The 21363-nt window shown below is 52.9% G+C and overlaps 7 protein-coding genes across 7 annotated transcripts; 3 read left to right on the plus strand and 4 right to left on the minus strand.

Moving 5' to 3' along the window:
- Positions 1-1789: 1789 nt before the first annotated feature.
- On the minus strand, positions 1790-2950 carry Z520_07859 (uncharacterized protein; the record flags this gene model as incomplete). The annotated part of the gene is made up of 1 exon (XM_016778356.1): positions 1790-2950. The coding sequence occupies one exon, from the start codon at positions 2948-2950 to the stop codon at positions 1790-1792; it is 1161 nt and encodes a 386-aa protein (XP_016630716.1).
- A 1040-nt stretch (positions 2951-3990) lies between these two features.
- On the plus strand, positions 3991-5433 carry Z520_07860 (uncharacterized protein; the record flags this gene model as incomplete). Its single annotated transcript, XM_016778357.1, has 1 exon — positions 3991-5433. One exon carries the CDS (start codon positions 3991-3993, stop codon positions 5431-5433), a length of 1443 nt encoding a protein of 480 aa, XP_016630717.1.
- A 1122-nt stretch (positions 5434-6555) lies between these two features.
- Z520_07861 (uncharacterized protein) lies at positions 6556-7218 on the plus strand (the record flags this gene model as incomplete). Its single annotated transcript, XM_016778358.1, has 1 exon — positions 6556-7218. One exon carries the CDS (start codon positions 6556-6558, stop codon positions 7216-7218), a length of 663 nt encoding a protein of 220 aa, XP_016630718.1.
- A 1071-nt stretch (positions 7219-8289) lies between these two features.
- Z520_07862 (uncharacterized protein) lies at positions 8290-9774 on the plus strand (the record flags this gene model as incomplete). The annotated part of the gene is made up of 1 exon (XM_016778359.1): positions 8290-9774. The coding sequence occupies one exon, from the start codon at positions 8290-8292 to the stop codon at positions 9772-9774; it is 1485 nt and encodes a 494-aa protein (XP_016630719.1).
- A 1015-nt stretch (positions 9775-10789) lies between these two features.
- On the minus strand, positions 10790-13876 carry Z520_07863 (uncharacterized protein; the record flags this gene model as incomplete). Its single annotated transcript, XM_016778360.1, has 1 exon — positions 10790-13876. One exon carries the CDS (start codon positions 13874-13876, stop codon positions 10790-10792), a length of 3087 nt encoding a protein of 1028 aa, XP_016630720.1.
- A 571-nt stretch (positions 13877-14447) lies between these two features.
- On the minus strand, positions 14448-15434 carry Z520_07864 (uncharacterized protein; the record flags this gene model as incomplete). The annotated part of the gene is made up of 1 exon (XM_016778361.1): positions 14448-15434. The coding sequence occupies one exon, from the start codon at positions 15432-15434 to the stop codon at positions 14448-14450; it is 987 nt and encodes a 328-aa protein (XP_016630721.1).
- Positions 15435-16424: 990 nt separating this feature from the next.
- On the minus strand, positions 16425-21197 carry Z520_07865 (uncharacterized protein; the record flags this gene model as incomplete). Its single annotated transcript, XM_016778362.1, has 6 exons — positions 16425-18722; positions 18771-19462; positions 19516-19697; positions 19743-20742; positions 20791-20919; positions 20972-21197. 6 exons carry the CDS (start codon positions 21195-21197, stop codon positions 16425-16427), a joined length of 4527 nt encoding a protein of 1508 aa, XP_016630722.1.
- Between the last annotated feature and the right edge of the window lie 166 nt (positions 21198-21363).

Below are 21363 nucleotides of genomic sequence, written 5' to 3' on the forward strand. Positions count from 1 at the left end.
GTTGATGTGGTAGTAGGAGGATACCGGGGTGGGTGATGGAAAGAGTAGATGCAAGATGGATGCAGGATGGATGCAGGACGCAGGCAGGGAAAAGATCGCAGTTTGCCGTGAGTGGCACCCAGGTGGTGTGCTGTGACCTCTGTGGGCGACTGCAGGTGGGCGGTCGAGGGTCACACAAAGACACCCACAGAGTATGCGAACTTTTTTAGGGTGGGCAAGTGGCAGCTTGCAGGTCAGAACACATGCAGACACTTCTGGGCTCGCTGGGCACCCCCGGCCTGAAGATCAGCGACTACAGCAATGGTGACTCTGGGGGGGCAAGGTGTTGGAGACTTGGAGTGATGTGCAAGCCATGCAACTCGAACCGGGGGAGGCAGGCAAGCAAAGAGAAACACCACCAAAGGGGGCCCTGGTTGGGTGCTGATGCTCCCAAAACAAGAGTGACCTGCATACGATAGGGACTGGGACAGTGGGACGAGGAAATGTGGACCGTGCCTCCCCCTTGTTATTTTTACGCCGGGAGCCAATAGTGCCCCTGGCCGTCGCCCAGGCTGGCAACCCGAACAAGCCTCCCGAAACCCAGACATCCAGGGCAGACCCGGTCATTGGGTGCAGGGTTGGGGGGTTTCCAAGACTTCCAAGCCACAGCTGCACTCCAATGGAGGCTAATCGGCACTACTTGCAGGTCTCTGCTTCATTCTCTTTGGTGCCTTGCAGCCACGGTCAGGGGCTGGTAGGCTGGTTTCCTCGACCGCAATCCGAGACTCAACCAACAGCATGGCCGGGGTGCCTGTCGGAGACTCGGAGGCGATAGTGACTACTCGGTACTGAGTACAGTCTGACTGCTGGGCAAGACGGACATTGTTGGAGGGAAAGAAGCTGAGGAAGCCGAGAGGCTGAGTGGGAGATGCGACTCAATCCTTCATCCTTGGACCTTGGAGATGAGTTCTGTGCATGATGCAGAAGCTTCAAGTGTTGGACGAGCCCACAAATTATGGGGATCTCGGTGCAACCCTCATCTACCTCGTACTGTTGCTCGTCTCGTCTGTTATATCTGCAGCCCTGGTGACACACTGGTTGACGCAGAAATTCTCCGAAGTCATTCCCTGCATGTTCCTCATCCAGCACTCTTGTCGCCACTACTACCTACAGTACCTAGGTACCATGACCCTACGCATGTCTATCTCGAACCTCCTCCTACCTGTCTTGGAGGAAGGCTGTCGGACTGCCCCACACTCAAGTCCATCTCCTCTAGTCCAAGATCTTGGGCCCAACTAGCATCAAACTATCTCTTTTGGTGCCCTCGTACTTACAAATCTATTACGTCGTCAAAATCCAAATCCAAGTCAAGATGATGGTACCTGATTGGCGCCTTCAAATTGCTTGTCCTTTTCTTTGCACGCGACACTTTCTGCTTCCATCGAATTGATCGTCGTCGTTGATGTGCTAATTTGTTTACCTGGGATCATCATAAATGAGCATTTCAGCCGCATTCCAGTCCTTGCCTGAGATCCCCTGGTAACAGGAAAAACAACAGTTGAGCTCTACGCCAATTAATTTACGACATACATTCCTACCTAGGTAGCCTTCCCGATGCTTTGCTCCCCCGCAAAAATACTCAGAGGCAAAAAAGCCACCGGCATCATCATTTTACGTACAGCTCTCAGCCTTGCTCCAGCCATATCAACAGCGGTACGAGGGTTACAACTATTCTGTGCTCGCAGGTACATTTTCTAGGCGGAGGAGCTAATATTACATGGGTATAGAGATCACGACGAGGTCTTTCTCATCAATCCCCTCCCTCCTCTTTCTTGACTACCTCCCTCTCTTCTTGCTGAACTTCTTCTCCTGCCTCGCCGTGCATCTTTTTCTGCCGGAAGGCCTTTCTCAATTCACACTTGCCCAGATTCTTGCCGCCCGCCCGACATTCCTCGCACCGCTTTCCGTGTGTGACCAATAATATGTGCAGCCCGTACTTATCCTCGTCCGGGATCATGACATCCAGATGGGCATGTGTCTCATCTCTGGAGGCATTTTTGGGTCGCCACCCCAACAAGCCTGTAATGCGCCACACATGCGTATCAACAGCAAAGCTTTCACGCTGGAGACAGAAGAGCAGCACACAGCTGGCCGTCTTGGGCCCCACACCCTGAAAGGACAACATCTCCTGCATGGCCTCTTCACTGGACGCATGGTGCAAATGGTCCAGAGAATACTCGCCATACTTTTCGAATGTCTGCTTCAAGATGCTCATGATGACTTTGCTCTTGACCGCACTGAGTCCGCCGCATTTGATAGCTTCTTGAAGCTTCGCTTCCCCTCCAGCAACGATGGCGTCCCATTTATCACTCCCTCCATATACCTTGTCCATGCTCCTCTTAGCCCGCGTCGAGTTGACGTCGCTTGTGTTTTGAGAGAGAATGGTGCGGACCAGCGCGTCCAGGACAGAAGGAGAGTCGCCACATCCTGCTCGCGTAGTCGAGGCGACCACTTCTTTGGGACGAATCCGAGGACCGTGGAGGGAGGCAAGAATTCGGTGGGCGAGCTTGCATTCTTCAGGTGTTGGATGGTGAAAGTCAGGAAACGGGGACTGGTTGGCAAATTGGGCATAGGATTTCAGTTTTTTGGCCTTCAAATCTGATGGTCCTGACTTTTTGGGCTTCGACTTTTTTGGAGAAGAGTCTGAAGCAGATAGATCATCAGACAGGGTTGGGCTAATCAAACCACTGACTTCCTCCTTCTTCACCCGTTTCCTGGCGGGTGTCTGTCCTGGTTGTGAGGAAGTCCGTCTTTTCCGAGGGGTCTCCTGCTCTTTCTTAACGGGCATGCCATCTTGATCTTGTTCCTCCTTCTTGACGTGTGCTTCGGCACTTCCTCTCACGGCCGCAGACGTAGTACTCCTGGTCACTCGTCGGATCCCCGAAGCAGCTGCCGGAGCGCGCTTTGACATGTTCGGATTGAGTACACTGAAACGGGAGTTACGCGGGAGAGCTGCTCTGCACGGGGGGCGTCACCCACTGTCCTGTAAAGCGAAAGTAGTGTGAAGAAAGGGGTTTCAATAGAATGCGAGACGCATGAACTGCAGCCTGAGTGCGGCGGTGGTGCTTAATTACTCGATGGAGGCCACATGCTCTGCGACGGGGCCTTTGCAACCTGATAAATAGTTGCTAACTGTTCTCTTGGGAGAGAACATCGACTAGCAAGTCACCGACGAAGCTTCCTTCAGGGGCCAGGCCAATGTCATGATGTCAAGGACTTGTTCTTTGGCGTGCTGGCGGGCTGAATCCCTACGGCGGATCAAGTACCATCAGTCACGCAAGAAAGAAAGACGCGTTGCGCATGACTAGGTGCCTACCTAGCTAGACACGTGCTTGGTATATATATGTAAGTACTAGCGGCCGTTGACGGACGACAATGGCCGAAACAGTTGGACACTCGGGACACTCTCTGTCTCGTGCCCTGAGGCAGTAGTAGAAGAGCGTTTGCCGGCAACGACGAAACAACGACGGGCGTTGTTTCGATACGGAGCTATGAGACTGCGCACCGCCTCTTGTCGAGACAGGATATCAACTTCAAATGAATTGGGATTCAGCCTGTCCTCCCCGCCTCCATCTCCTTATTCCCCAGGCAGAGGCGACAAACGTCAGATGTATTAGCTACCTTCACAATATTTGACAGGATCCCTGTGTCAAGTTGCCACGATGCAAACAGCACGTTGAAGGCGAGAGCTCCGGCCTAACCATGGATTTGTTTGGGGTCTGGCAGCACATGCAAACATTCACTATGCCAGACTTCACTGGCCAAAGCCATCGACAGTACCGCAGTCTTCACTTTCGCGGGGCTTGAAAAACCTCCACCATCTTTCAACTCATCTCAAACTTGCCCCGCGAAACCCACGACGCTGTTTCTCGCGGCGGAAGACAACCAACAGACCCGCAATAGACCCGCGCGACTCCTTCTCGGCGTCCTCAGCCTTGTATCTCCTATTCCATGGCATCCTCTTCTAGCGACGGGCCAGGCGCCACGCCCACAAGTCTGGCGGTCGTTTCGACGGCTGCGCCCAAGCAACGCTCGTTCTGGGATATCCCGACAGAAGTGCGCCTCGAAATCTATGAACTACTTTACTGTCAACCCAAACCCATCCGCCTCTTTCTCAACGCTGATGGCAGACTCAAACGCATGCGAATCAACCTTGTCCCCCTTGGCGGCCATCCTGACCCCGAAATTCCAACCCAGGCTTTCAGGGTAGACAAGAAATTCTATCAAGAGGCTTCTCCTGTCCTCTACCAACGAAACAAGTTCAACATGAACTGGGAGAATCTCAGCAAATTCTTCTCGAAATGGGATCAGGGAATCACCAGCCGTCTGGAAGCCATCGACATTTATTGTGGAAGAGGGCCAGCTTGGGGATTTGTTTCTGTCATCAGAGTGCTGGTAGACAAGATGCCAGGCGTGCGGGAGTTAAATATTATCTTTTACAGTTCATCCAGACTTCTTGCTGCTACTCTGGAAACCTCGAGTGCCATAACACCTTGCGCCTCCATGTTTCCCGGACCGGAGCTGGAGCTCATTCTTCACCCCGAAAAGCTATCTCGAGAATGGAACCCAGGTATGAGCCGCCCCGATGTTGCTGCCATCTGTAAAGCCATCAGAGAGGGCAATGCAAAGCTGGCCGACATCTGGCCTGCAAATCTTCCCGTCAATAACCTCACTCGGTTCTGCGCCCCCAATTTGTCCCTAATCAGGTTGAGTGGCCGAATCTCTCGCAGAGTCCTCCCTAAAATCCTCCGGCACAGATGTCTGCCCGGCGACTGTTTCTGGATGAAGGTTGCCCAAGGAGTGGAAGAAGGCAGCGCCGACAAGGAGACTGGGAAGGAGGAGCACTCCTGTAAGATGTCGGAGAAGGAAGACAACCAACCCATCGGTGATGTGCTCCACTACAAATGGAAAGCCATGGACCCTCGTGAGAGAACAGACATACCAGAGGTCAACATGCGTCAGTGGCACCCGCCACTTACAGAAAAGGAAAAGCAGAAAGTGAGGGATTTTGCCAAGATCTTTGAGAGCCGTGACGTTTCCTGCCAGGACGACAAGTCTCCCTCTGGAGAGCACGAGACCGCCAGCGACGATAATGATGGTGCATCCGAGGCGAACGCCATGGCCGGGGGAGCCACGGCCCTTCCGGAACCTGAGTCGACTGATCATGGCGGGACAGCTGAGGAACGTCTGCGGGACTTGCAGCAGCTGGCTTTCGCCAACTATTTTGAAGCCAACTATTTTGAAGATCTCGAACGCCGACAGGACTTGCAGCAGCTGGCTTTCGCCGACTGTTTCGAAAACCTTAACTCCGAGTTTCTGCACAAAGATCCAGCAGACGTCAGAGCTGCCTTGCTGGACACGTTTGGCCCTTTTGCGCAAGAAATTTTTCCGTGAGATTTATCGCGGAAACACTAGCAAGGGTGGCTTTTGACTGCAAGAACTTATGTTCGGCCATCTCAATTCATGGCGACCCCGACTGAGTCCATGTTTACCCCTCTTGTTGCCGTTATCATACGACCACAGAAACATAAACTGACTGATGCCGAATGATGGAAACGCTGTTTATGGCCCGACATACCAAAGGTGTACAGACGAACGTGATACTTGATAAGAGACAAGAGAGAGTCTTTGTCAACAACAGTGGAGCAACCACAAGGGGCTGTGGAACGCCGCAGATGAGCTGGATGACGTGCAACGACAATTGTTTGGACAGAGAGCTGGCTGGCGTGGGGAAGATTTGGATCAAGGATGGAAAAAAAGTCAAAAAAAAAAGGCAGTGTCTCAGGGGGCGGTACGGACGGAATAGACATCGAGGTTGTGCTGAAAGGGACACACTTTCTCTTGCATAAACCTAATCGACTGCGATTCAGGGCAAGGTTGTTGATGTCAATGGGCTGGAACAGCGAGAAGACAAGACGCATACATGGTCGAACAGATCTCCATTGCAGGTGGTCAGATGACCGAATGGACGGCTGGCTGGTGAATGTCGACGGTCGTCTAAACAGAGCTATGAACTTGAACAAATGATATCGTGGATCTTCATCTTCATTGTTGTCCTTCTCCTCGCCCTTGTCCTGGAACTGCTGATGGTGGTGGTGCTGGTACTGATGCTGGTATTGACACTGATTCTGATATTTGCAGCCAACGCTTCGAATGCCATCTCGCCGCGCATCCCAGCCACACCACCTCGGTCACTTTACGAGTATAGATTACTGGTACGGTAATTGAACAAATGGGTAGCTAATAAGGAAAGACGTCTCGTTATTCGACAAAACTCAAGTGAAATTGAATGCAGGGTGGTGAAGTGAGATAGTGGTGAGTGTAAATGAATGAAGAACGCATCCATATACGTGGTTTGCTCCTTATCCGTCACTTCTGCCGGTACCTGTTGTGTAGGACTTGTCCCTCTATACCATCGCCGCAGCCGCTCGTCATTTCCGTCTCCAAGCTTGTTACCTACCCATCACACCGCATCGCCGCGGCGACGACGACGCTTGTGTAAAGAAAAGCCTAAAGATGCCCTCACCAACGCAACCGACCCTACCTTCCTCTTCCTCTCCCAGCGCCGACGCGCCCGCCGCCACGCCGACCGACCCTAACGCACCTAATGCAGACCTACAAGCCATCAACAACAACGGTCGTCACTCCCCCGGCGCGATCGCCGGGATCACCATCTGCGTCTTGGTCGTGCTCGCGTGGATTCTGCGGTACTCGTACGTCGCGTCACCCTTTTGGTTTTTGCGGATAAGGCGCTGTCTTGGAATCCGACCGGCGACGCGCACGCCAATTTCGCATTACCCTATTTCGAACACCGGTGGTGGTGGTGCCGATGGTGGTGCCAACGAGAACGAAACTAGAGGTCCTTATATCACGCAACCCGAGCCGGCGCACATTCGCACGACAGCCTCAAAGGACACGTTACCTCTCTATGAGCCGTCATTGAGCAATCAGTTCAGCAGTGATGTGTTGCAGGCGTTGATGAATTTGCCGGGACAGGGTTCAGACGCGGGGGTGGCAAGGCCGCCGTCGTACAGATCGAGGTTGTCGCAGGAATGGAGGAGCGTTATGGGGACGAGAGCTAGGAATAGAAATAGGGAAGATGAAGAGTCTGTGAGAACTGGAGCTAGGGACAGGGGAGATGATGAGTCTATGAGGAGTGTTTCAGACGCACGCAGCTGAGGAACAACGACAAACGTTTCGGAATCATGGCCAACAGAACAAGGATACGAGAAAGACACAAAACGTGCAGGGTAACTGTCAGCATATTGTCGCTGTTCTCGGCGCCTGGAAGGAAAGACCCGCTCTTTGTGGTTGACGACAGCAGATAGAGTCTGGACGTTTGGGATACAAGCTACCTAGGTAGCCGAGAGACTGCAGCAGCCATCGATGGGGTGCGGGATCTTGGACAACCACTAGACGGCTGAACCAGTTGTGGTGGGAAGGTTGGATAATGACACTTTTTTTTTGACCATGAAAGTGTTTGACAGACAAGGGGCTATTTCCGACTGGGCAACAACGACACCAACCACTACTGGTTCCCCCGGATTTTTTGGGGCCTGGGCGCCGCAAGGGCCGATGTGTCCAAAGCTTGAACCATTTACCCCAGGCACCCACGGGCGGAGCTTTGCGAGAGCTTGCGTAATCCACGACGCTTGCGGTATGGCGGTATGGCGGTACACCAGGTGGCATGCGCTTTTCGCCCGGACGGCTCTGGGCCTCTGGCAAAGAATTGCTGCTTCTGGGCTACCTCCAGAGGGGGTCCATGTGCGGATCAGCCGAGGGACCCGGTATGTCCCAGGCGATTGGGCGGCTTAGGGTACCCAGTGCCCATACCGTACTAGTTCCAAGGTGCTGGACGCTGGATATTGGCGCCCCTGGTTAAAGGTGACCCGCCCGCACTGCCCGGATGCCCACAAAATGCCCACCCACGACTGACCATGCGTGTGTGCGCTGCTCTTCGATTCTTTTCGCCTGCTTGCAGTGCTTCGTTGCGAGCGCATCCACTGCCTTTTGCCTGGGCCATCCGCCCTGCCTTGCTCGTGTGAGAGTTGCGTGCTTTTCCATTGTGTCACCGTCAAAAAATACCCATCTTCCTTACTCGCTCTACCTTTTCTCTATCTCTGTATTATATCCTATGAGTCCAACGCCGTGACGCTCAGCCATCTTTTCCACCATCAGCACGCCACTTAGACCACTGTCGTAAAACCACCTCTTCGGGCTTCCCCGCTATACCATCATTACCTACCTCCCATGGCTCACCACTCGCCTCGACCGTCTCTCGATGGCAGCCACAACCACGCCTCTACTCCCTTCTTCCACACGTTGACTCAACGCCTACGGAAATCCTCCAATGCCAGCTCTTACGCCTCAGACCCCTCATCTCCGTTGTCTCCAACCGACCCGACGTCGAGGACAGAGGCCACTCGAGCCGCCCGGCGGATGGTCTTGTCCATGGTGCGGGACGACTGGGAGTGGCCTCCGGACCCGTCACCGACACCCACAGCCAACAACAACAACAACGGCGGTGGCAGATCCCCCATCCCTCACCGCGAGCCCCTCACATACCGCCTGCGTGAAGAGGCCCAGTCCGACCTAGAAATCGAGGACTATGCCTCCAAACGCCGTGCCGCGAAGAGCGACCCATACAAGTTTGAAAGTCCCGAGGCCGTGGGGACGGTGATTGCGGAGCGCAGGAGGAAGCGAAGGAAAATGCAGGAAGAGGAAATGTCGTGGAATGAGGGGCTGAAAACGTGGCATGAGAGGCGTGACGCCTGGACTGGAGCTCTGCAGCAGAAACCCAACAGCAACAAACCTACAGAACGTCGGCCGTCTTCGACGACGAAAAGACCTTCCTATAAATCTCGCCTCTCTCAAGTCTTCACGGGACACAAGGGGGACCAGGCCCAGCCCAACTCCACAGATGGGGGTTCGACAAGCTGGCCAGTGTCACCGGCGTCACCTACCCCGGAATGCTCGAGCGTTGACAGCGTCGAAGAACCCACGTCCGCCACAAGAACCACCACCAACACCACCGCCGAACCTCTTTCACCTTCGTCAACCTCTCAACCCCCGTCGTCACCGTCATCCTCAACCTCCACAGAACCAGGCCCCTGGATCCCCATCTACCCTCCCATACTTCCGCAAGACAACATCATTCGAGAGCGCATAAAGCCTTCCGCGTATCCAACCATCTACTCGAAAATCGTGGTCCAAGGCCTCACGCCCAACGTGCCCATCCCACTGTGTCACATGATCCCCGCATTGGTTGAAGGGTGGAAATCCGAAGGCAACTGGCCTCCTCAACCCAGCGCCACGCTCGCGCAGGATGCTAAGAAGGGAAGGAAGAGCAGCGCCTTTGCCAAGTGGAGAAGAGAAAATTCTACTGAGGATCATCAGCACAATAATAATAGCCCGGATTCTCCTTCGCACCACCACCACCATCATTTTTTCCACACCGGAAGCAGTCCTGTTGGTGGTGGCGGTGGTGGTACTGGAGCAGTGGCAGCAGCAGTCGTAAGCGGGGGGCCCAAAGATCTCGCAAATGCGCAGCATGAAGATGGCGGCGGGAGAGGCCATAGAGTGCGAAGAAGCATCGGCATGATGCGGAGGATGGGCTCGTTGCTGGCGGGATCCATGAGTAGTGACGGATTGGATGAGTTGGGGATCGAGTTCCGAGAGAAGGACGAGGAGGAGATGGGAAGGAACGTTGCGCTGAATAAAGGGTTGGTCCATTGATTTCTCAAAAAGAAAGCTTGAACAGACGAGGCGAGAGAAGGCAGCGGTGACGTTTTGTCTCGTCACCGCATTTGCATTTTGCATTTTGCATTTCACGTATGGACCGGGACGAGGGCACGGCATCTCTGGATAGGCATATGGTTTACGACATGATATGACACGACATGTGCACGAAAAATGGAATGAAATGAAAGAGATATGGCATGGCATGGCACGGCCTGGCATGGGTACTTTATCTCACGACAAAATTACAGTGGGATGGGACCTACAGTATCTCCATCAATTGAACTCGAGAACCTCTCCTCCAGCCTCCCCCCCATAACCCTTGCTTGGTCGTGATAATCCGGCCTTGATACGTTGATCCCGAGTGAAACCCCTGGGGAATGGATATAGTTACCATTGCAATAAAACAGCCCGTCCCGTCCGCGCCATCAATAAATCACTGACACCAGAAATTTTTCAGAGTAAAAAACCCACCCTACCTACCTAGGTACCTACCTAGGTACCTACCTTGGTACCTGTGCGCCAGATCCAAAGTCTCGTGTGTGCCAGATCCATCCACACTTTCTCCCTTGGGTATTGTGTTCCCCCCATATAACCTGGGGCCTCGTGACCAGGTACGTATGTACATATGATATGTTACATATGTACAGTTTGGAAATGCTGCAGAGGTGGTGTTGACTGTAGCAACAATGGCGTCTAGTACCACAGCGATCTTCACATGTCGAAATGCAAGTTCGTGGGGATTGACCGGCGTTCAAACACGTTCGGACTGACTGAAGAAGAGTCATACCATCTCTTCATCTTCGAGCAGACAATTCTTTGGAGCTTTATCGTAGATGCTTTTGAAACAGGAACAGCGTGTTGAACTTGTCCACTCTACGCAGACTCTTCTGGATCTTCATAAGCTTCTATTATCGACAGATTGACGCCGCCCAGAACCAACTGGTGTCTTCCCGTCTGCCATCTAACTCTATCTCTGTTTTAGACCAAGATAGCCCTCCCCAACCCTCCTCTAGGTAGGTATCCGTTTCTGGTAGGTGGAGAAATGAAGCAAGACGAGCCACAACGCAATGATGTTCGCAATGTAATGTAATCTGTACGCGTAGGTCATGCCGTACAACGCCGCATAGACAGCCAGGACGAAAAACAACAGGTTGGTCGCCCATCTGAATGACCGCACAGATGGCACCATCTTCCCACTCGACAGAGTTTCCACCAAAAGGATAAAGGGCATTATGGACAAGACGTTGTGATGTGATGAGAACGGTGTCAGCCAGTGCACCGCCAAATTATGGATCCACACAACGAGGACCGGAACATTAATCGGCAACACCCAGAGCATTAGAATGAGTATCGAATACGTGTAGTTGAAGAAATTATGCGCTGGCCCAGATCTCGAATCTTTGGCGTGGCGCAATGCCCGTACGCAGGTAGAAAGCTGTACAATGCAGGCCACAACGTAAGCGAACGGATAAGGAATGATGGTCGCAACCAGGAATAGCAGGACAGCCGTGTTGATGGCTCGACGGCGGGGCGTGCTTGCCACGAAGGCAGAAGCTATGCCCTTCTCCCCGTCATCAGGTCTGATGTAGCGTTGTGAGATGAAATTTGATACGATGACAATGAAGTGTAACAGTCCCAGGATGGCATAGTTGACCAGAACGCAGGCGCCGACGCTAAGTAGGCCTGCCAGAGGGACGAGAAACCAGAAGAATGTGTCCTGAGAGCCCAAAAGAAGGTCGTTCTGGGCAAAGTCGACTGCCGTGCCATTGGTTTGAGTATGACTGCTCGATACAATATTTGCCGAGCTTGCCGTTGTGAACGCGGTAGCAAAGAACGTCATCGAGAGCATCAGCACGGGGAGTGGCAGCCTCAAGCTCTGGTCGAGGCTTTCGGAGAAGGAGATGAAAATCCCGGAATTGTCGTAAACTCGAAACTGTTTCCGCAGGACCATAGCCACTACCAGCAGCGGAAAGACTGCGAAGACTGTGCGGTATCTGATCACAAGCTTACCGAGACTTCCAACAGGGTCTGCCCGCAAGCGGATCTCCAAGGAAGAATTGCAGGTCGGATCGGACCAGATCTGGAATGCCACGCCTGCCTTCGACTCTCGGCCGTCCAGGGTAGGCGGCATAAAGGGAGCCACCCCATGAAGATTGACATCTCCCTGTTTGAAGTTGACGAAGTACTTTGACTCGTATGGGCTGTCGATGTGCTGCCTCAACAGCGGCGTGAAGAGTTCCGTATCGGTCCTGCAACCGTGCTGGCGAATTTGGAGAGTATATGCCAGTAAGCTCGATCGAATGGATGGCACGCGGATTTCTGTCACCAAAGGGCGGCTAGAAGGGAGCTCCAGGTTCAGCCCTCGAAGCAAGAGCATCGGCAGGCTCACATCAGATGCGACGACGGATTCTGAGGCAGAGACAATCTCTGCATGCGCCCAGCCATGATTCCTTTCCGTGGTTTTGTCTATTATGGCAACAAATTGGTGGTCTTGGAGATCTCTCAAATCGTAGGTCAAAAACGTGAACGGGGGCTGTTGCTCGAACGGAAATTGGGACAATCTTGTCGAGGCAGGCAGTTGGATGCCTTCCCCGGCTGGTCTTTTGCAAGCAAGTCTCGTTGCGCTCGGGTCACCCGGCGAGAGGTCGAACTGGATTGGCAATGGTGTTGAAGTTAGCCCTCCAGCGAGTGGAAAGGCGCTGCAGAACAGTACTTCCATTTTCTCAAACCCGCCTTGGGCATCCATCTGTTGATCCGTCAGAAGTGAGAAGCTTTTCGAGGTAGTATTGTCCACAAAGGGAATCGGTAGCAGAACTGCTGACATATGATCATTCGATCCAAATTGCCGCAGGGTGACATTGTTCTCCTTGGCCACGGCCGACCTTGTCCCATCACCAAGTGTTAGGAGGACTTCATGAGGCGCGTCACGTATGTTCTTTGGCGCATTGTCCTCTAGGCCCGTCAAAAACCACTTCCGGAAGACTTTCATGCGCTCTGACCGTGGCTTGGTCTGTGCCGCTCGGCGAACGTCAACCACATCATAGAGAGATCTGATAATGACCTTTCGCATTTGATCGGCCCAAGTAATCGCCAAGTGATCCATCGAAGTCCAGACACCAGGAATAGTGGAACTGAAGACTGTAAACCCATGACTTTCCGGCACAAGCGAGGCAATATTCGTGTAGTCGGAAGGTACAGTGGTGTCTCGACCTCCTCCAGCGATGGATATCAGAGTTGTATGCCACAAAGGATTATTGCTAGCCCAGCGCTGTAGGTATGCTTCTCGCCAGTACTCGTTGACTTGGTGGTACAGAGAGACCACGTCTGCGTCGAAGGAGACTGGTGGTCGTGCGTGAGGCGTCGACATAGTAATAATAGTATTGACCGAGTTTGCCTGGTATTTCGGAGTTGCAAGTACAGTGCGTGCGACAATCCCACCCATTGAGTGCCCAATGAGGATAACAGAACTCGGATCTGGCAACTGCGAGTCGCGACGGAGGCGGTTGCTGTCGACATACAAGGAGAGGATGTAGGCAATAGCTTCGTTGACGTATTCGGCTTGATCCAGCAGCGTCTGCCCGTGGAAAGCAGAGAGGTCCTCATTGAAATTGATGGTGAAGAAATCGAAAGACCGTACGCCAGCTTTGACGGCCTCAGCATCGTGACGCAGGACGTTGTGAAAGTAGCGGGAGGCCTCGGACGAGAGGGACCGGACCTGCTTGTAACTCCCAGCATTCCCCGGGATGAAAAGCACCGGAGCGCCTCGCAATCCAATGTTGTCTCTTGTGTATTCGTCAACCCCCTCTTCCCGATACAAGTACAGCGAATATTTGGTTGCGAAGCGCGAATGTTCCGTGTCAAATCCGGAGAGCTTGATGTAGGTCGGGGCCATCATCGACATGACGCATCCTTGGGGGTCGACTTGCAACCGGAGGGACGAGCGAACGACGATAGAGAGCGACAGGAGGGCGAGGGCGGTCGTAATGAGGGTGAGAGGTCGCCATGTCCACGGGCTTTGAGCTCGAACCTTGCGCAGACCTCGGACATCTGTGTCGGTCTGGCTGTCGCCCGCCTCCTCCTTGGGCTTCAGCAGCATCGTTGCCGCATTGACGTCTGGCCCAGGCCAGGGGATTTTCTTGGGGAGGAGGAAGCACGATCTGGTCTTGAGAAATCGAGCAGGACTTGGAGAGGCGAGAGGCTGGGCTCGTGGTTGCAATAGGCGGGACAGGAAAAACTAAATCTCCGCCAATGCTAGTCCAATCACGGTCATTGGACACGCGTCTCCTTTTTTCTTTGACGGCGATCCACCTCGCCACCTCGCGCCGTTGGCACTGGCACCCACTGGCAGCCGTGGATCATCGTGGTTAATGCTTGGGCTGCTAGTGTTTGGGGCTGCTTGGGCTGCTTGGATTGCCATGTGACTCGGCTGAATATCGGCTCAGCCTCGGGCATGCACTACGAGAACGGCGTCGACAAGGAGCAACAATACGGAGGTAAATGATTTACTCATGCTCCTGAAAATTAATCTCAAGCTTGATAGACATGTAATATAACATATTGCGCTCTATAAACAGTCCCACCAGCCTGCCACAGAATCCTGAACTCGCTCGCATGCAGAAACTCCATCGCAACTCAACGCCCACCAGTCTCGATCTCAGCTCCTTGATCTAAGCCACCAGCACCCCTCTATACCGCATCTTTCCGTCTTCCAGGGTCTGGAATGCATCTTTGACGCCCCTCTCGGTTAGCGGGAACGTCTGGATGATGGGTCTCACGTCATGGACGGCCGCAAATTCGAGCATTTCCTTGTGGATTTCCCTGGCAGCCACCAGACTGCCCTGGATCTTCAGACCGCCCATGATGATGTCCATGTACGGCATCTTCAGGTCCTCGAAGCTGACGGTAAGAGGGTAGATAGTCCCCGAAGGTGCCATGACGGGGAGGTACATGTTCCAGTCCGGTTGCGAGGCGGTGGTGACGAGCAAGTGGTCAATGGGTTTTGACACTTTGAGCTCCTTTTGTCCCTTGGTCGCGTAGAACTCCTTGGCGCCGAGTTTCATGGCTTCCTCCTTCTTGCTCTCTGTGCCGGAGAAGACGACAACTTGGCAGCCCATCGCGGCCGCAAATTGGATGGCGAGATGTCCCAGACCGCCAATGCCAATGACCCCGACACGGTCGGTGCTCTTGACCCCGTGAAACTGAAGGGCGTTGAAGACCGTAGCCCCGCCGCACATCAGGGGAGCAGCGTCCTCCATGCTGATCTCATCGGGAATCTTGAACAAGAAGTTCTCATTCCACACGGCGTGCGAGCCCATGGATCCTTGGTCAAGGTTGGCCGTGCCGTAATACTGGCGCTCAGCACAGAAGGTTTCCGCGCCTCGAAGGCATTGCTTGCAGTGTCCGCAGGAGTTGTGAATGTACCCCCAGCCAGCGCGGTCGCCTTTCTTGAAGATCGTCACGTCTTTGCCAATTTCCTCCACGATGCCCGCACCTTCGTGGCCGAGGCCCATGTCCAACCCCTTGTGATGCACATCAGTGCCACAGAGGCCACTGTGCGTGATTTTGACCAGGACGTCGTGCGGGCCAATCTCGCGACGGGAGGTGGCTTTGACGATGCCCGCCTTGCCACCCTTGAACACCGTGAATTCGACCATGTTGATCTTGAGACTAGAAGTTGGTTGTGGTGGTGCTCTTTAAGCGCTTGCTAGAATGTTTCGGGTCTTGTAGAGTCTTGATCGTTTTTGAAGAGGAGCTTGCTGGATGTCGCACAGAAATCGATGGGGGAGGTAGCCGGTCTTCTTTTATACACATCTCTTCAGCTGGATTCCGAGTCCCATTACTAACCTGCGTCGCTTTCACATCCCTTGCGAGGATCCAGCCACAGTAGAATTGACATAATTCTGAAGTCAAGAGCGGCCTGAATCATGACCCTGTCAAAGCGTCAGAGTTTTCAAAACAGAAAAGGCCTTTGTTTGCCCATGTGTATTCCCAAGCGTACCGGGACGGAAGCATCCAGAGTGATGGCTTGCAGATTTCAGCTAGCCTTGCAGACCGGCCAAGTATCCGCCCACCCAGACCCATGGTCGATCGACGTTTGAGGCAAGCAACCCAAGCGAAAGTCGATGGTGGCCATCCACAGCCAACCGGAGGAATTCGGCTGGCCTCGTATCCAGCGCCCAACAGCTTCCTGGAAGAGTACGTCGATTTCCTGGCACGGGATCTCCGCACCCCTTTCACACACCGCGAAGGGTCTCTCCGTTGCCTGCGTGAAGTGCATGACGGCATCGCGGGAGACTCCTTACTAACTTACTAATGGCCTTCCTCCAGGAGCGAAGGGGGATTTGAAGGCCATAATCCATCCACATTTGATGATCAGGGGCTGGATGACAAAGAGAGCAGACCAACACCACCACCGAAGAATCCTTATGCAGATCCCTGTGGCTGTTGAGAGAAAGGCCCCCTTATGACTCGGTGGAACCAACTCCGATCTAGACAACAGACAACACCAGGATCGAAATATCAAGCCGTAATGTCATCCACTTGATCCATTCGGATATAAACACAACTATTTCACCCCCTGCCTGGACCTTTTTCGTAGATGAAGAGTTGTCCTATCTACCACTTCTCAGACCGACAAAATTCCATCAAACAAGCTCCACATACTGGTGGAACTCATCATATATCCACTGATCGATTCCTTCCCATTTTCTCTGCTGGTCTTCTTCGTACAATCTCCTTTCCCGCTGAGAGTTAGACTCTTTGCCTGCAGGCTCCGCAATACCATTCTCAGTCTCTGCTGGGACGTCCATGAGCTCGGGGTTTTCCGGAGTCTTCACCACTGATTCGACCGGCGTATCTAGAATCGATGTGCTATCCTCGTAAGGAAGACCGACAGAGTCAGCGACTTTCCCAGGATGATTTGTCGCAGTCTCATCAAGGTCGGCAGTGGCAAGGAAGAAATCATCATCAAAGGTCGCATCATCTGCAAACTCTGGTAGTTCTGGCACTGCAGAGCTCTCTTGAATTGTCGCAGGAGTTTTAATTTTCTTGACAACGTCAGACAAGGAAACGTGCTCGAGCGGTGCATCAAAACACCCGAGGTCAATATCTGAAGTCAAGAAGTCCATCTGTTCCTCTTCTTCTGGGACCCAGTCGTCGTTACCTGGGTCTGTGCGGATGGGGTTGGTTGACTCAACGACCCCAGTACTCTTTCCAGCTGGTGAGGCATGTTCATCTGTTGATCCAAGATCTCCGAGTGAGCAATTGACAAGGTCGTCGTCTTCATCGGAAAACAGTCTGAAAAAGTCATCGTTGGCTTGTCCGGTACTTGAGTGGTGTTCCTTGAGGACGTCGGACTGGCTATTGTGAGAAGACTGCAGTGAATCTTGGGTCTTGAAGCCGGGATCTGCGTAAGGGTGTGCGGAGGCCTCCGCTTTTCGACACTCTGACAGCTTCACTCTTTTCGCGGCAGGTTCTTCAACGCGCTTAGCGTCACTGGATGCCGTCGTCCCTCTCAGGCTTCGGCTTCTTGAAAGGCGTGGTTTGTTGGAAGTTCTGGCTGTATCCTGGTCTGGCTTTCTCTCCAATTTTGCTGTGGTCAGATCTATCGACTGCAGGAGATCTTTGCCTTCTGGCTTGACTTTCGGTTTCATCACTGCTGTTATCTTCTTTTGGATCTTCTCGTCTTCTTTGACCTTGGGCTCCACTTTTGGTCTGCGCCTGGGCTTTGCCACGCCTTCTTTGCAGCACCGGTGTTTGCATTTCTTGTCCCGTTCATTGCAGTCATGTTGACAAGTCCAGCGCCCGCTAGGTAGTTGTGTAGGCTCTCGATATATGGCAATATCGGCATCTTCCGCGTGCTCCGGATTCGGGCACTGGTGTTGCTGCGCGCCCTCCTGCGATGGCGCTCTCCACTTCTGCCTGGTTTCTTTGTCGACAATGTCGTCGATATCTTCGATCACTTCGATTTTGGCTCCAGCTGCCCCTTCCAGGTCAAGCAGATCCTGGTCGTTGATGCCGCCGTCGTCGAACTCCTCGTTCCGCAACTCCGCCACTCGATACGCCGAAGTCGGAATGTTCGATAGATTCAATTGGGCGTACTTACTGGTACCAGCGATATTGTCGCACATCACATAGCAGCTGACATGACTAGTTGGTTTCGTGAGGTGTAAAGCCAGACACACTTGTTCCTCATTTTCAAGCTTTTTCGGGCTGAATCTTCTGAAGTCCACCAGAGCTCCGTGAGATGTCTCAGCCAAGAAGCAGACAGAGAATGACTTTTTGTTGAACGTACGGGGGACCGACTTGTTCAGGAACCCAAGTTCCGCAATGAATTTGATTCTGACACCGTCACCAATGCGAACTTCTCGAGCAGTCTCTTTGACCGACACTCTCAGGTTGGGAAATGATTCCAGCTTTTGCAATAGTTGAAAGCCGAAGGGAGGATTCTTCCCAAGGATCACTTCGATGCGCGAAGGTTCTGTATTGAGAAGCGTGTTGATACTGTTGATGGACGCCGATGCCAATCTTCGAACAGCCACTTCACCAAGGCCTTCAACTTGCCTTAGCTGGCTAGCAGTATTGTCCCAGACACGTGCCGCAAGACTGCGCCCTAGCTCAAGCGCGTTGCGAGCGGAGACGCCGTCCTCAAGATGAAGTTGACAGTCAATGATACACCGAATCAGTCGATTCGCATGGGCAAAGACGGGAATCTTATCAATTCGGCTCTGTTGGTGATGCTTTTTGTGGTTTTCGCCGTCAGGTAGCGGGACGCTACCCAGCTCGGCCTGGATCAGCAGAGAAATCTTGTGGCATGGAAGAGCAACATCGACCTTTATCGGAAACTTGATTTCCGGGGCTTTGTTGATTTCTTTGTAAAAAGACTTCTCCCCAGCCAACATTCGTACTTCGCGGAATTCTCTTGCTTGAGCCAAAGCGGATAGCTGTCATCACTGGTCAGTCAAATCCTCATCATAAGGAGGACCACGTACGATTTCCGACGTCCTCGCCTTGGGAGGTAACTGGATGAAAGATTTCATCGTATCAAAACGGACGTAGTACCTTGCCATTGCCTCTCCGAAGGCCGTCGAGGTCAATCGAGACTTGTGTTCCACAAGTCCTGCGTCCAGAAGTGACCCGACATCCTTCTTGCACAGTCGCTCGAGCAATTCGTCCTCGGTAGTTTCCTCGACTCCCTCTCGAAATTGATAGTAGGAGGGATTTTTCTTCAGGCGGACGTAGAAGAAGGTACTCTCGAGCCACTGCTTTGCCGTTGCGACGTCACGTACTGTTCCGAGGACAATTTCTGCATTGAGGTGCTCGATAAGATTCTGATGAAGACAACTCTCCAACATTTCTTCGCCTGACACCATCTTTTGGTAGTGCGCAACTTTGTCCTTCCGTGTGAGAATCACTGCACATGCTGAAGTTTCGAACTGTGGCCTCCCTGCTCTACCGAGCATTTGCATGACTTCCAGATCTGCATACTCCTTGAAGCCATTGTCGGACCAGGCCTTTGTTCCTTTCAGGATTACCAGGTAGCAGGGCAGGTTCACGCCAACAGCGAGGGTGGAAGTGCTACATATGACACTGACCTGCCCGTCTAAAAAGGCATTCTCGATCGTGTGCCGATCTGCTGCAGCTACGCCTCCATGGTGGAATGCTACTCCAGCGACCGCAGTGGCTATCGAGACATAGTTAAAACGGGAGGACCGCAAGAGGAATGTGATTAAATACCTTTCAGATCAGGGTTTGTCAGGAAGAGCTGCTTTTCCGGTCCTTTCCAAAGGCGCTGTGAGGGATGAGAGGTCGACCACATCTCTGCCAGCATCTTGGCAGTTACAACTGAAGCTCGTCGAGTAGAGCAAAATACCATTACAGGCTTCCCCCGCCCATGTTTTGCAATAGTTTCAGGTATCCTTGTTGCTGTCAGTATGGAACCTGGGTTTGGAGGATCCTCTTACTGGTGTGTCAACATCGACTCAAAGGCGAAGTCATTGCTCTTCGCCTCAAATCCATAAACGTGCTTTTTGAGCTCGACAGGCCGGAAACTCTCTCCGAAGACCTCTCTGCGTGCTGGCAAGTGTTGCGACGAAGAGTCTTTTCCCAGCCAGGTTGCAACGTCCTCCGAATTCGGCACAGTGGCCGATAATGCAATAACTCTGATACTAGATTTCACGGACTTCATCCTTGACACGACGGCTTCCAGAGTAGCGCCGCGCTCGTCCTTGAGAATATGCACCTCATCAACAAGAAAGAGTTTGACAAGCTGCATCAGTTTGGCATGATCTTTCCATTTTCGAGTCACGCTGTCCCATTTTTCTGGAGTAGTGATGATGATGTTTGCCTTCTGTGCATTGGTCAAGTCGCCATGGTCACTGTCGCCTGTGAGTTCGGCACAATGTAAACCCAGAGCACCGAACTGGGTTTGCCAGTCCCGATGTCTTTCCGAACACAACGATTTGGTTGGGCCTTGATATACAACTTTGAAGTCTCGACCTTTGGACTGTGCTATTAGTCTGCAGATAGCCAGCTCCATGATAACAGTCTTCCCGCTCCCAGTCGGGGCAGACACGACAAGATTGTCATCCGACTCGAAGGCACTTTCAAAACATTTTGACTGAATAGCATTGAAGATCTCAAACTTGAACACCGAACGAAGCTGGTCTGGCAGTGTAGTGGCTGGGACCAGCCGAATTCCTTGGACGACAGGTGGAATTGAGGTAGGTTGATTGCCCAGCGATGATGTCCGGCCTGCTCTCACGTTTCCAGTGGTCATGTTGGAGGAGGACCCGACTTGCTCAGGTGAAATGTTATGTAGTCTTGAGTCAGAGACCTTTTCCGGAAGAGATGGATTCGTTCTATCCCGTTGACGATTTTGGAGGAAAGATACTGTGGGACTCGTGGTCGGGGCAGTGGGCGAAGAGCTAGATGCCTGGAGGTCTGAGTTGTCACGCGAGTCATCTGCATCCATCATGAGGGCCTAACTCCTGCTCTTGAACAATGGCTCACCTTGTGAGAATTTTCTCGTGCTGCTGGTCATTGATGGTGTGAGAGCCTTGAGAGGAAGCGAGACCCGGACCGGGCCCGGTCTCCCTGCACGTCCCTGTGCTCTCGAACTCTCCTCGAGCAGAGCTCTGTCTAAGGGGGACTTTAGTACCTTGGACGATAGACCGTTCAGCATTCGGCTTACCAAAGTCGTCAAGTGGCCTCTCAACTTCGGGGGGTGAGTGAGGCTCGAACATGCCGGGCTCCAGAGGTCTTGGTGGAGCAAAATAAGGCGATTGTCGCTGGGTGACATTGTGAGAGGCATTTGAATTGGAGCCAAAGTCAAGCATCCGTGCCGTGCGCAAATCACGGGGGGGAGCGGAGGACATCTCTCGTCGATAGCCAGCAGAAAGGCGTCTGACATTGTCCATGGCACGAATCGAAGCAGGGTTCCATAAAAGGAGGACGCAATGGACACAGGGAAGAGATGGGTGACTGTATCACAGAGGCGTCAAACTGAAAAATGGTTTCAAACCGACTGGAAGGACGATGCAGGCGGGCAGAGTGCAGGTCACAGTTTCAATGGGCAGGTGCAAC

Source organism: Fonsecaea multimorphosa (assembly GCF_000836435.1).
Source record: "Fonsecaea multimorphosa CBS 102226 unplaced genomic scaffold supercont1.16, whole genome shotgun sequence".
Taxonomy (NCBI): Eukaryota; Fungi; Ascomycota; class Eurotiomycetes; order Chaetothyriales; family Herpotrichiellaceae; genus Fonsecaea; species Fonsecaea multimorphosa.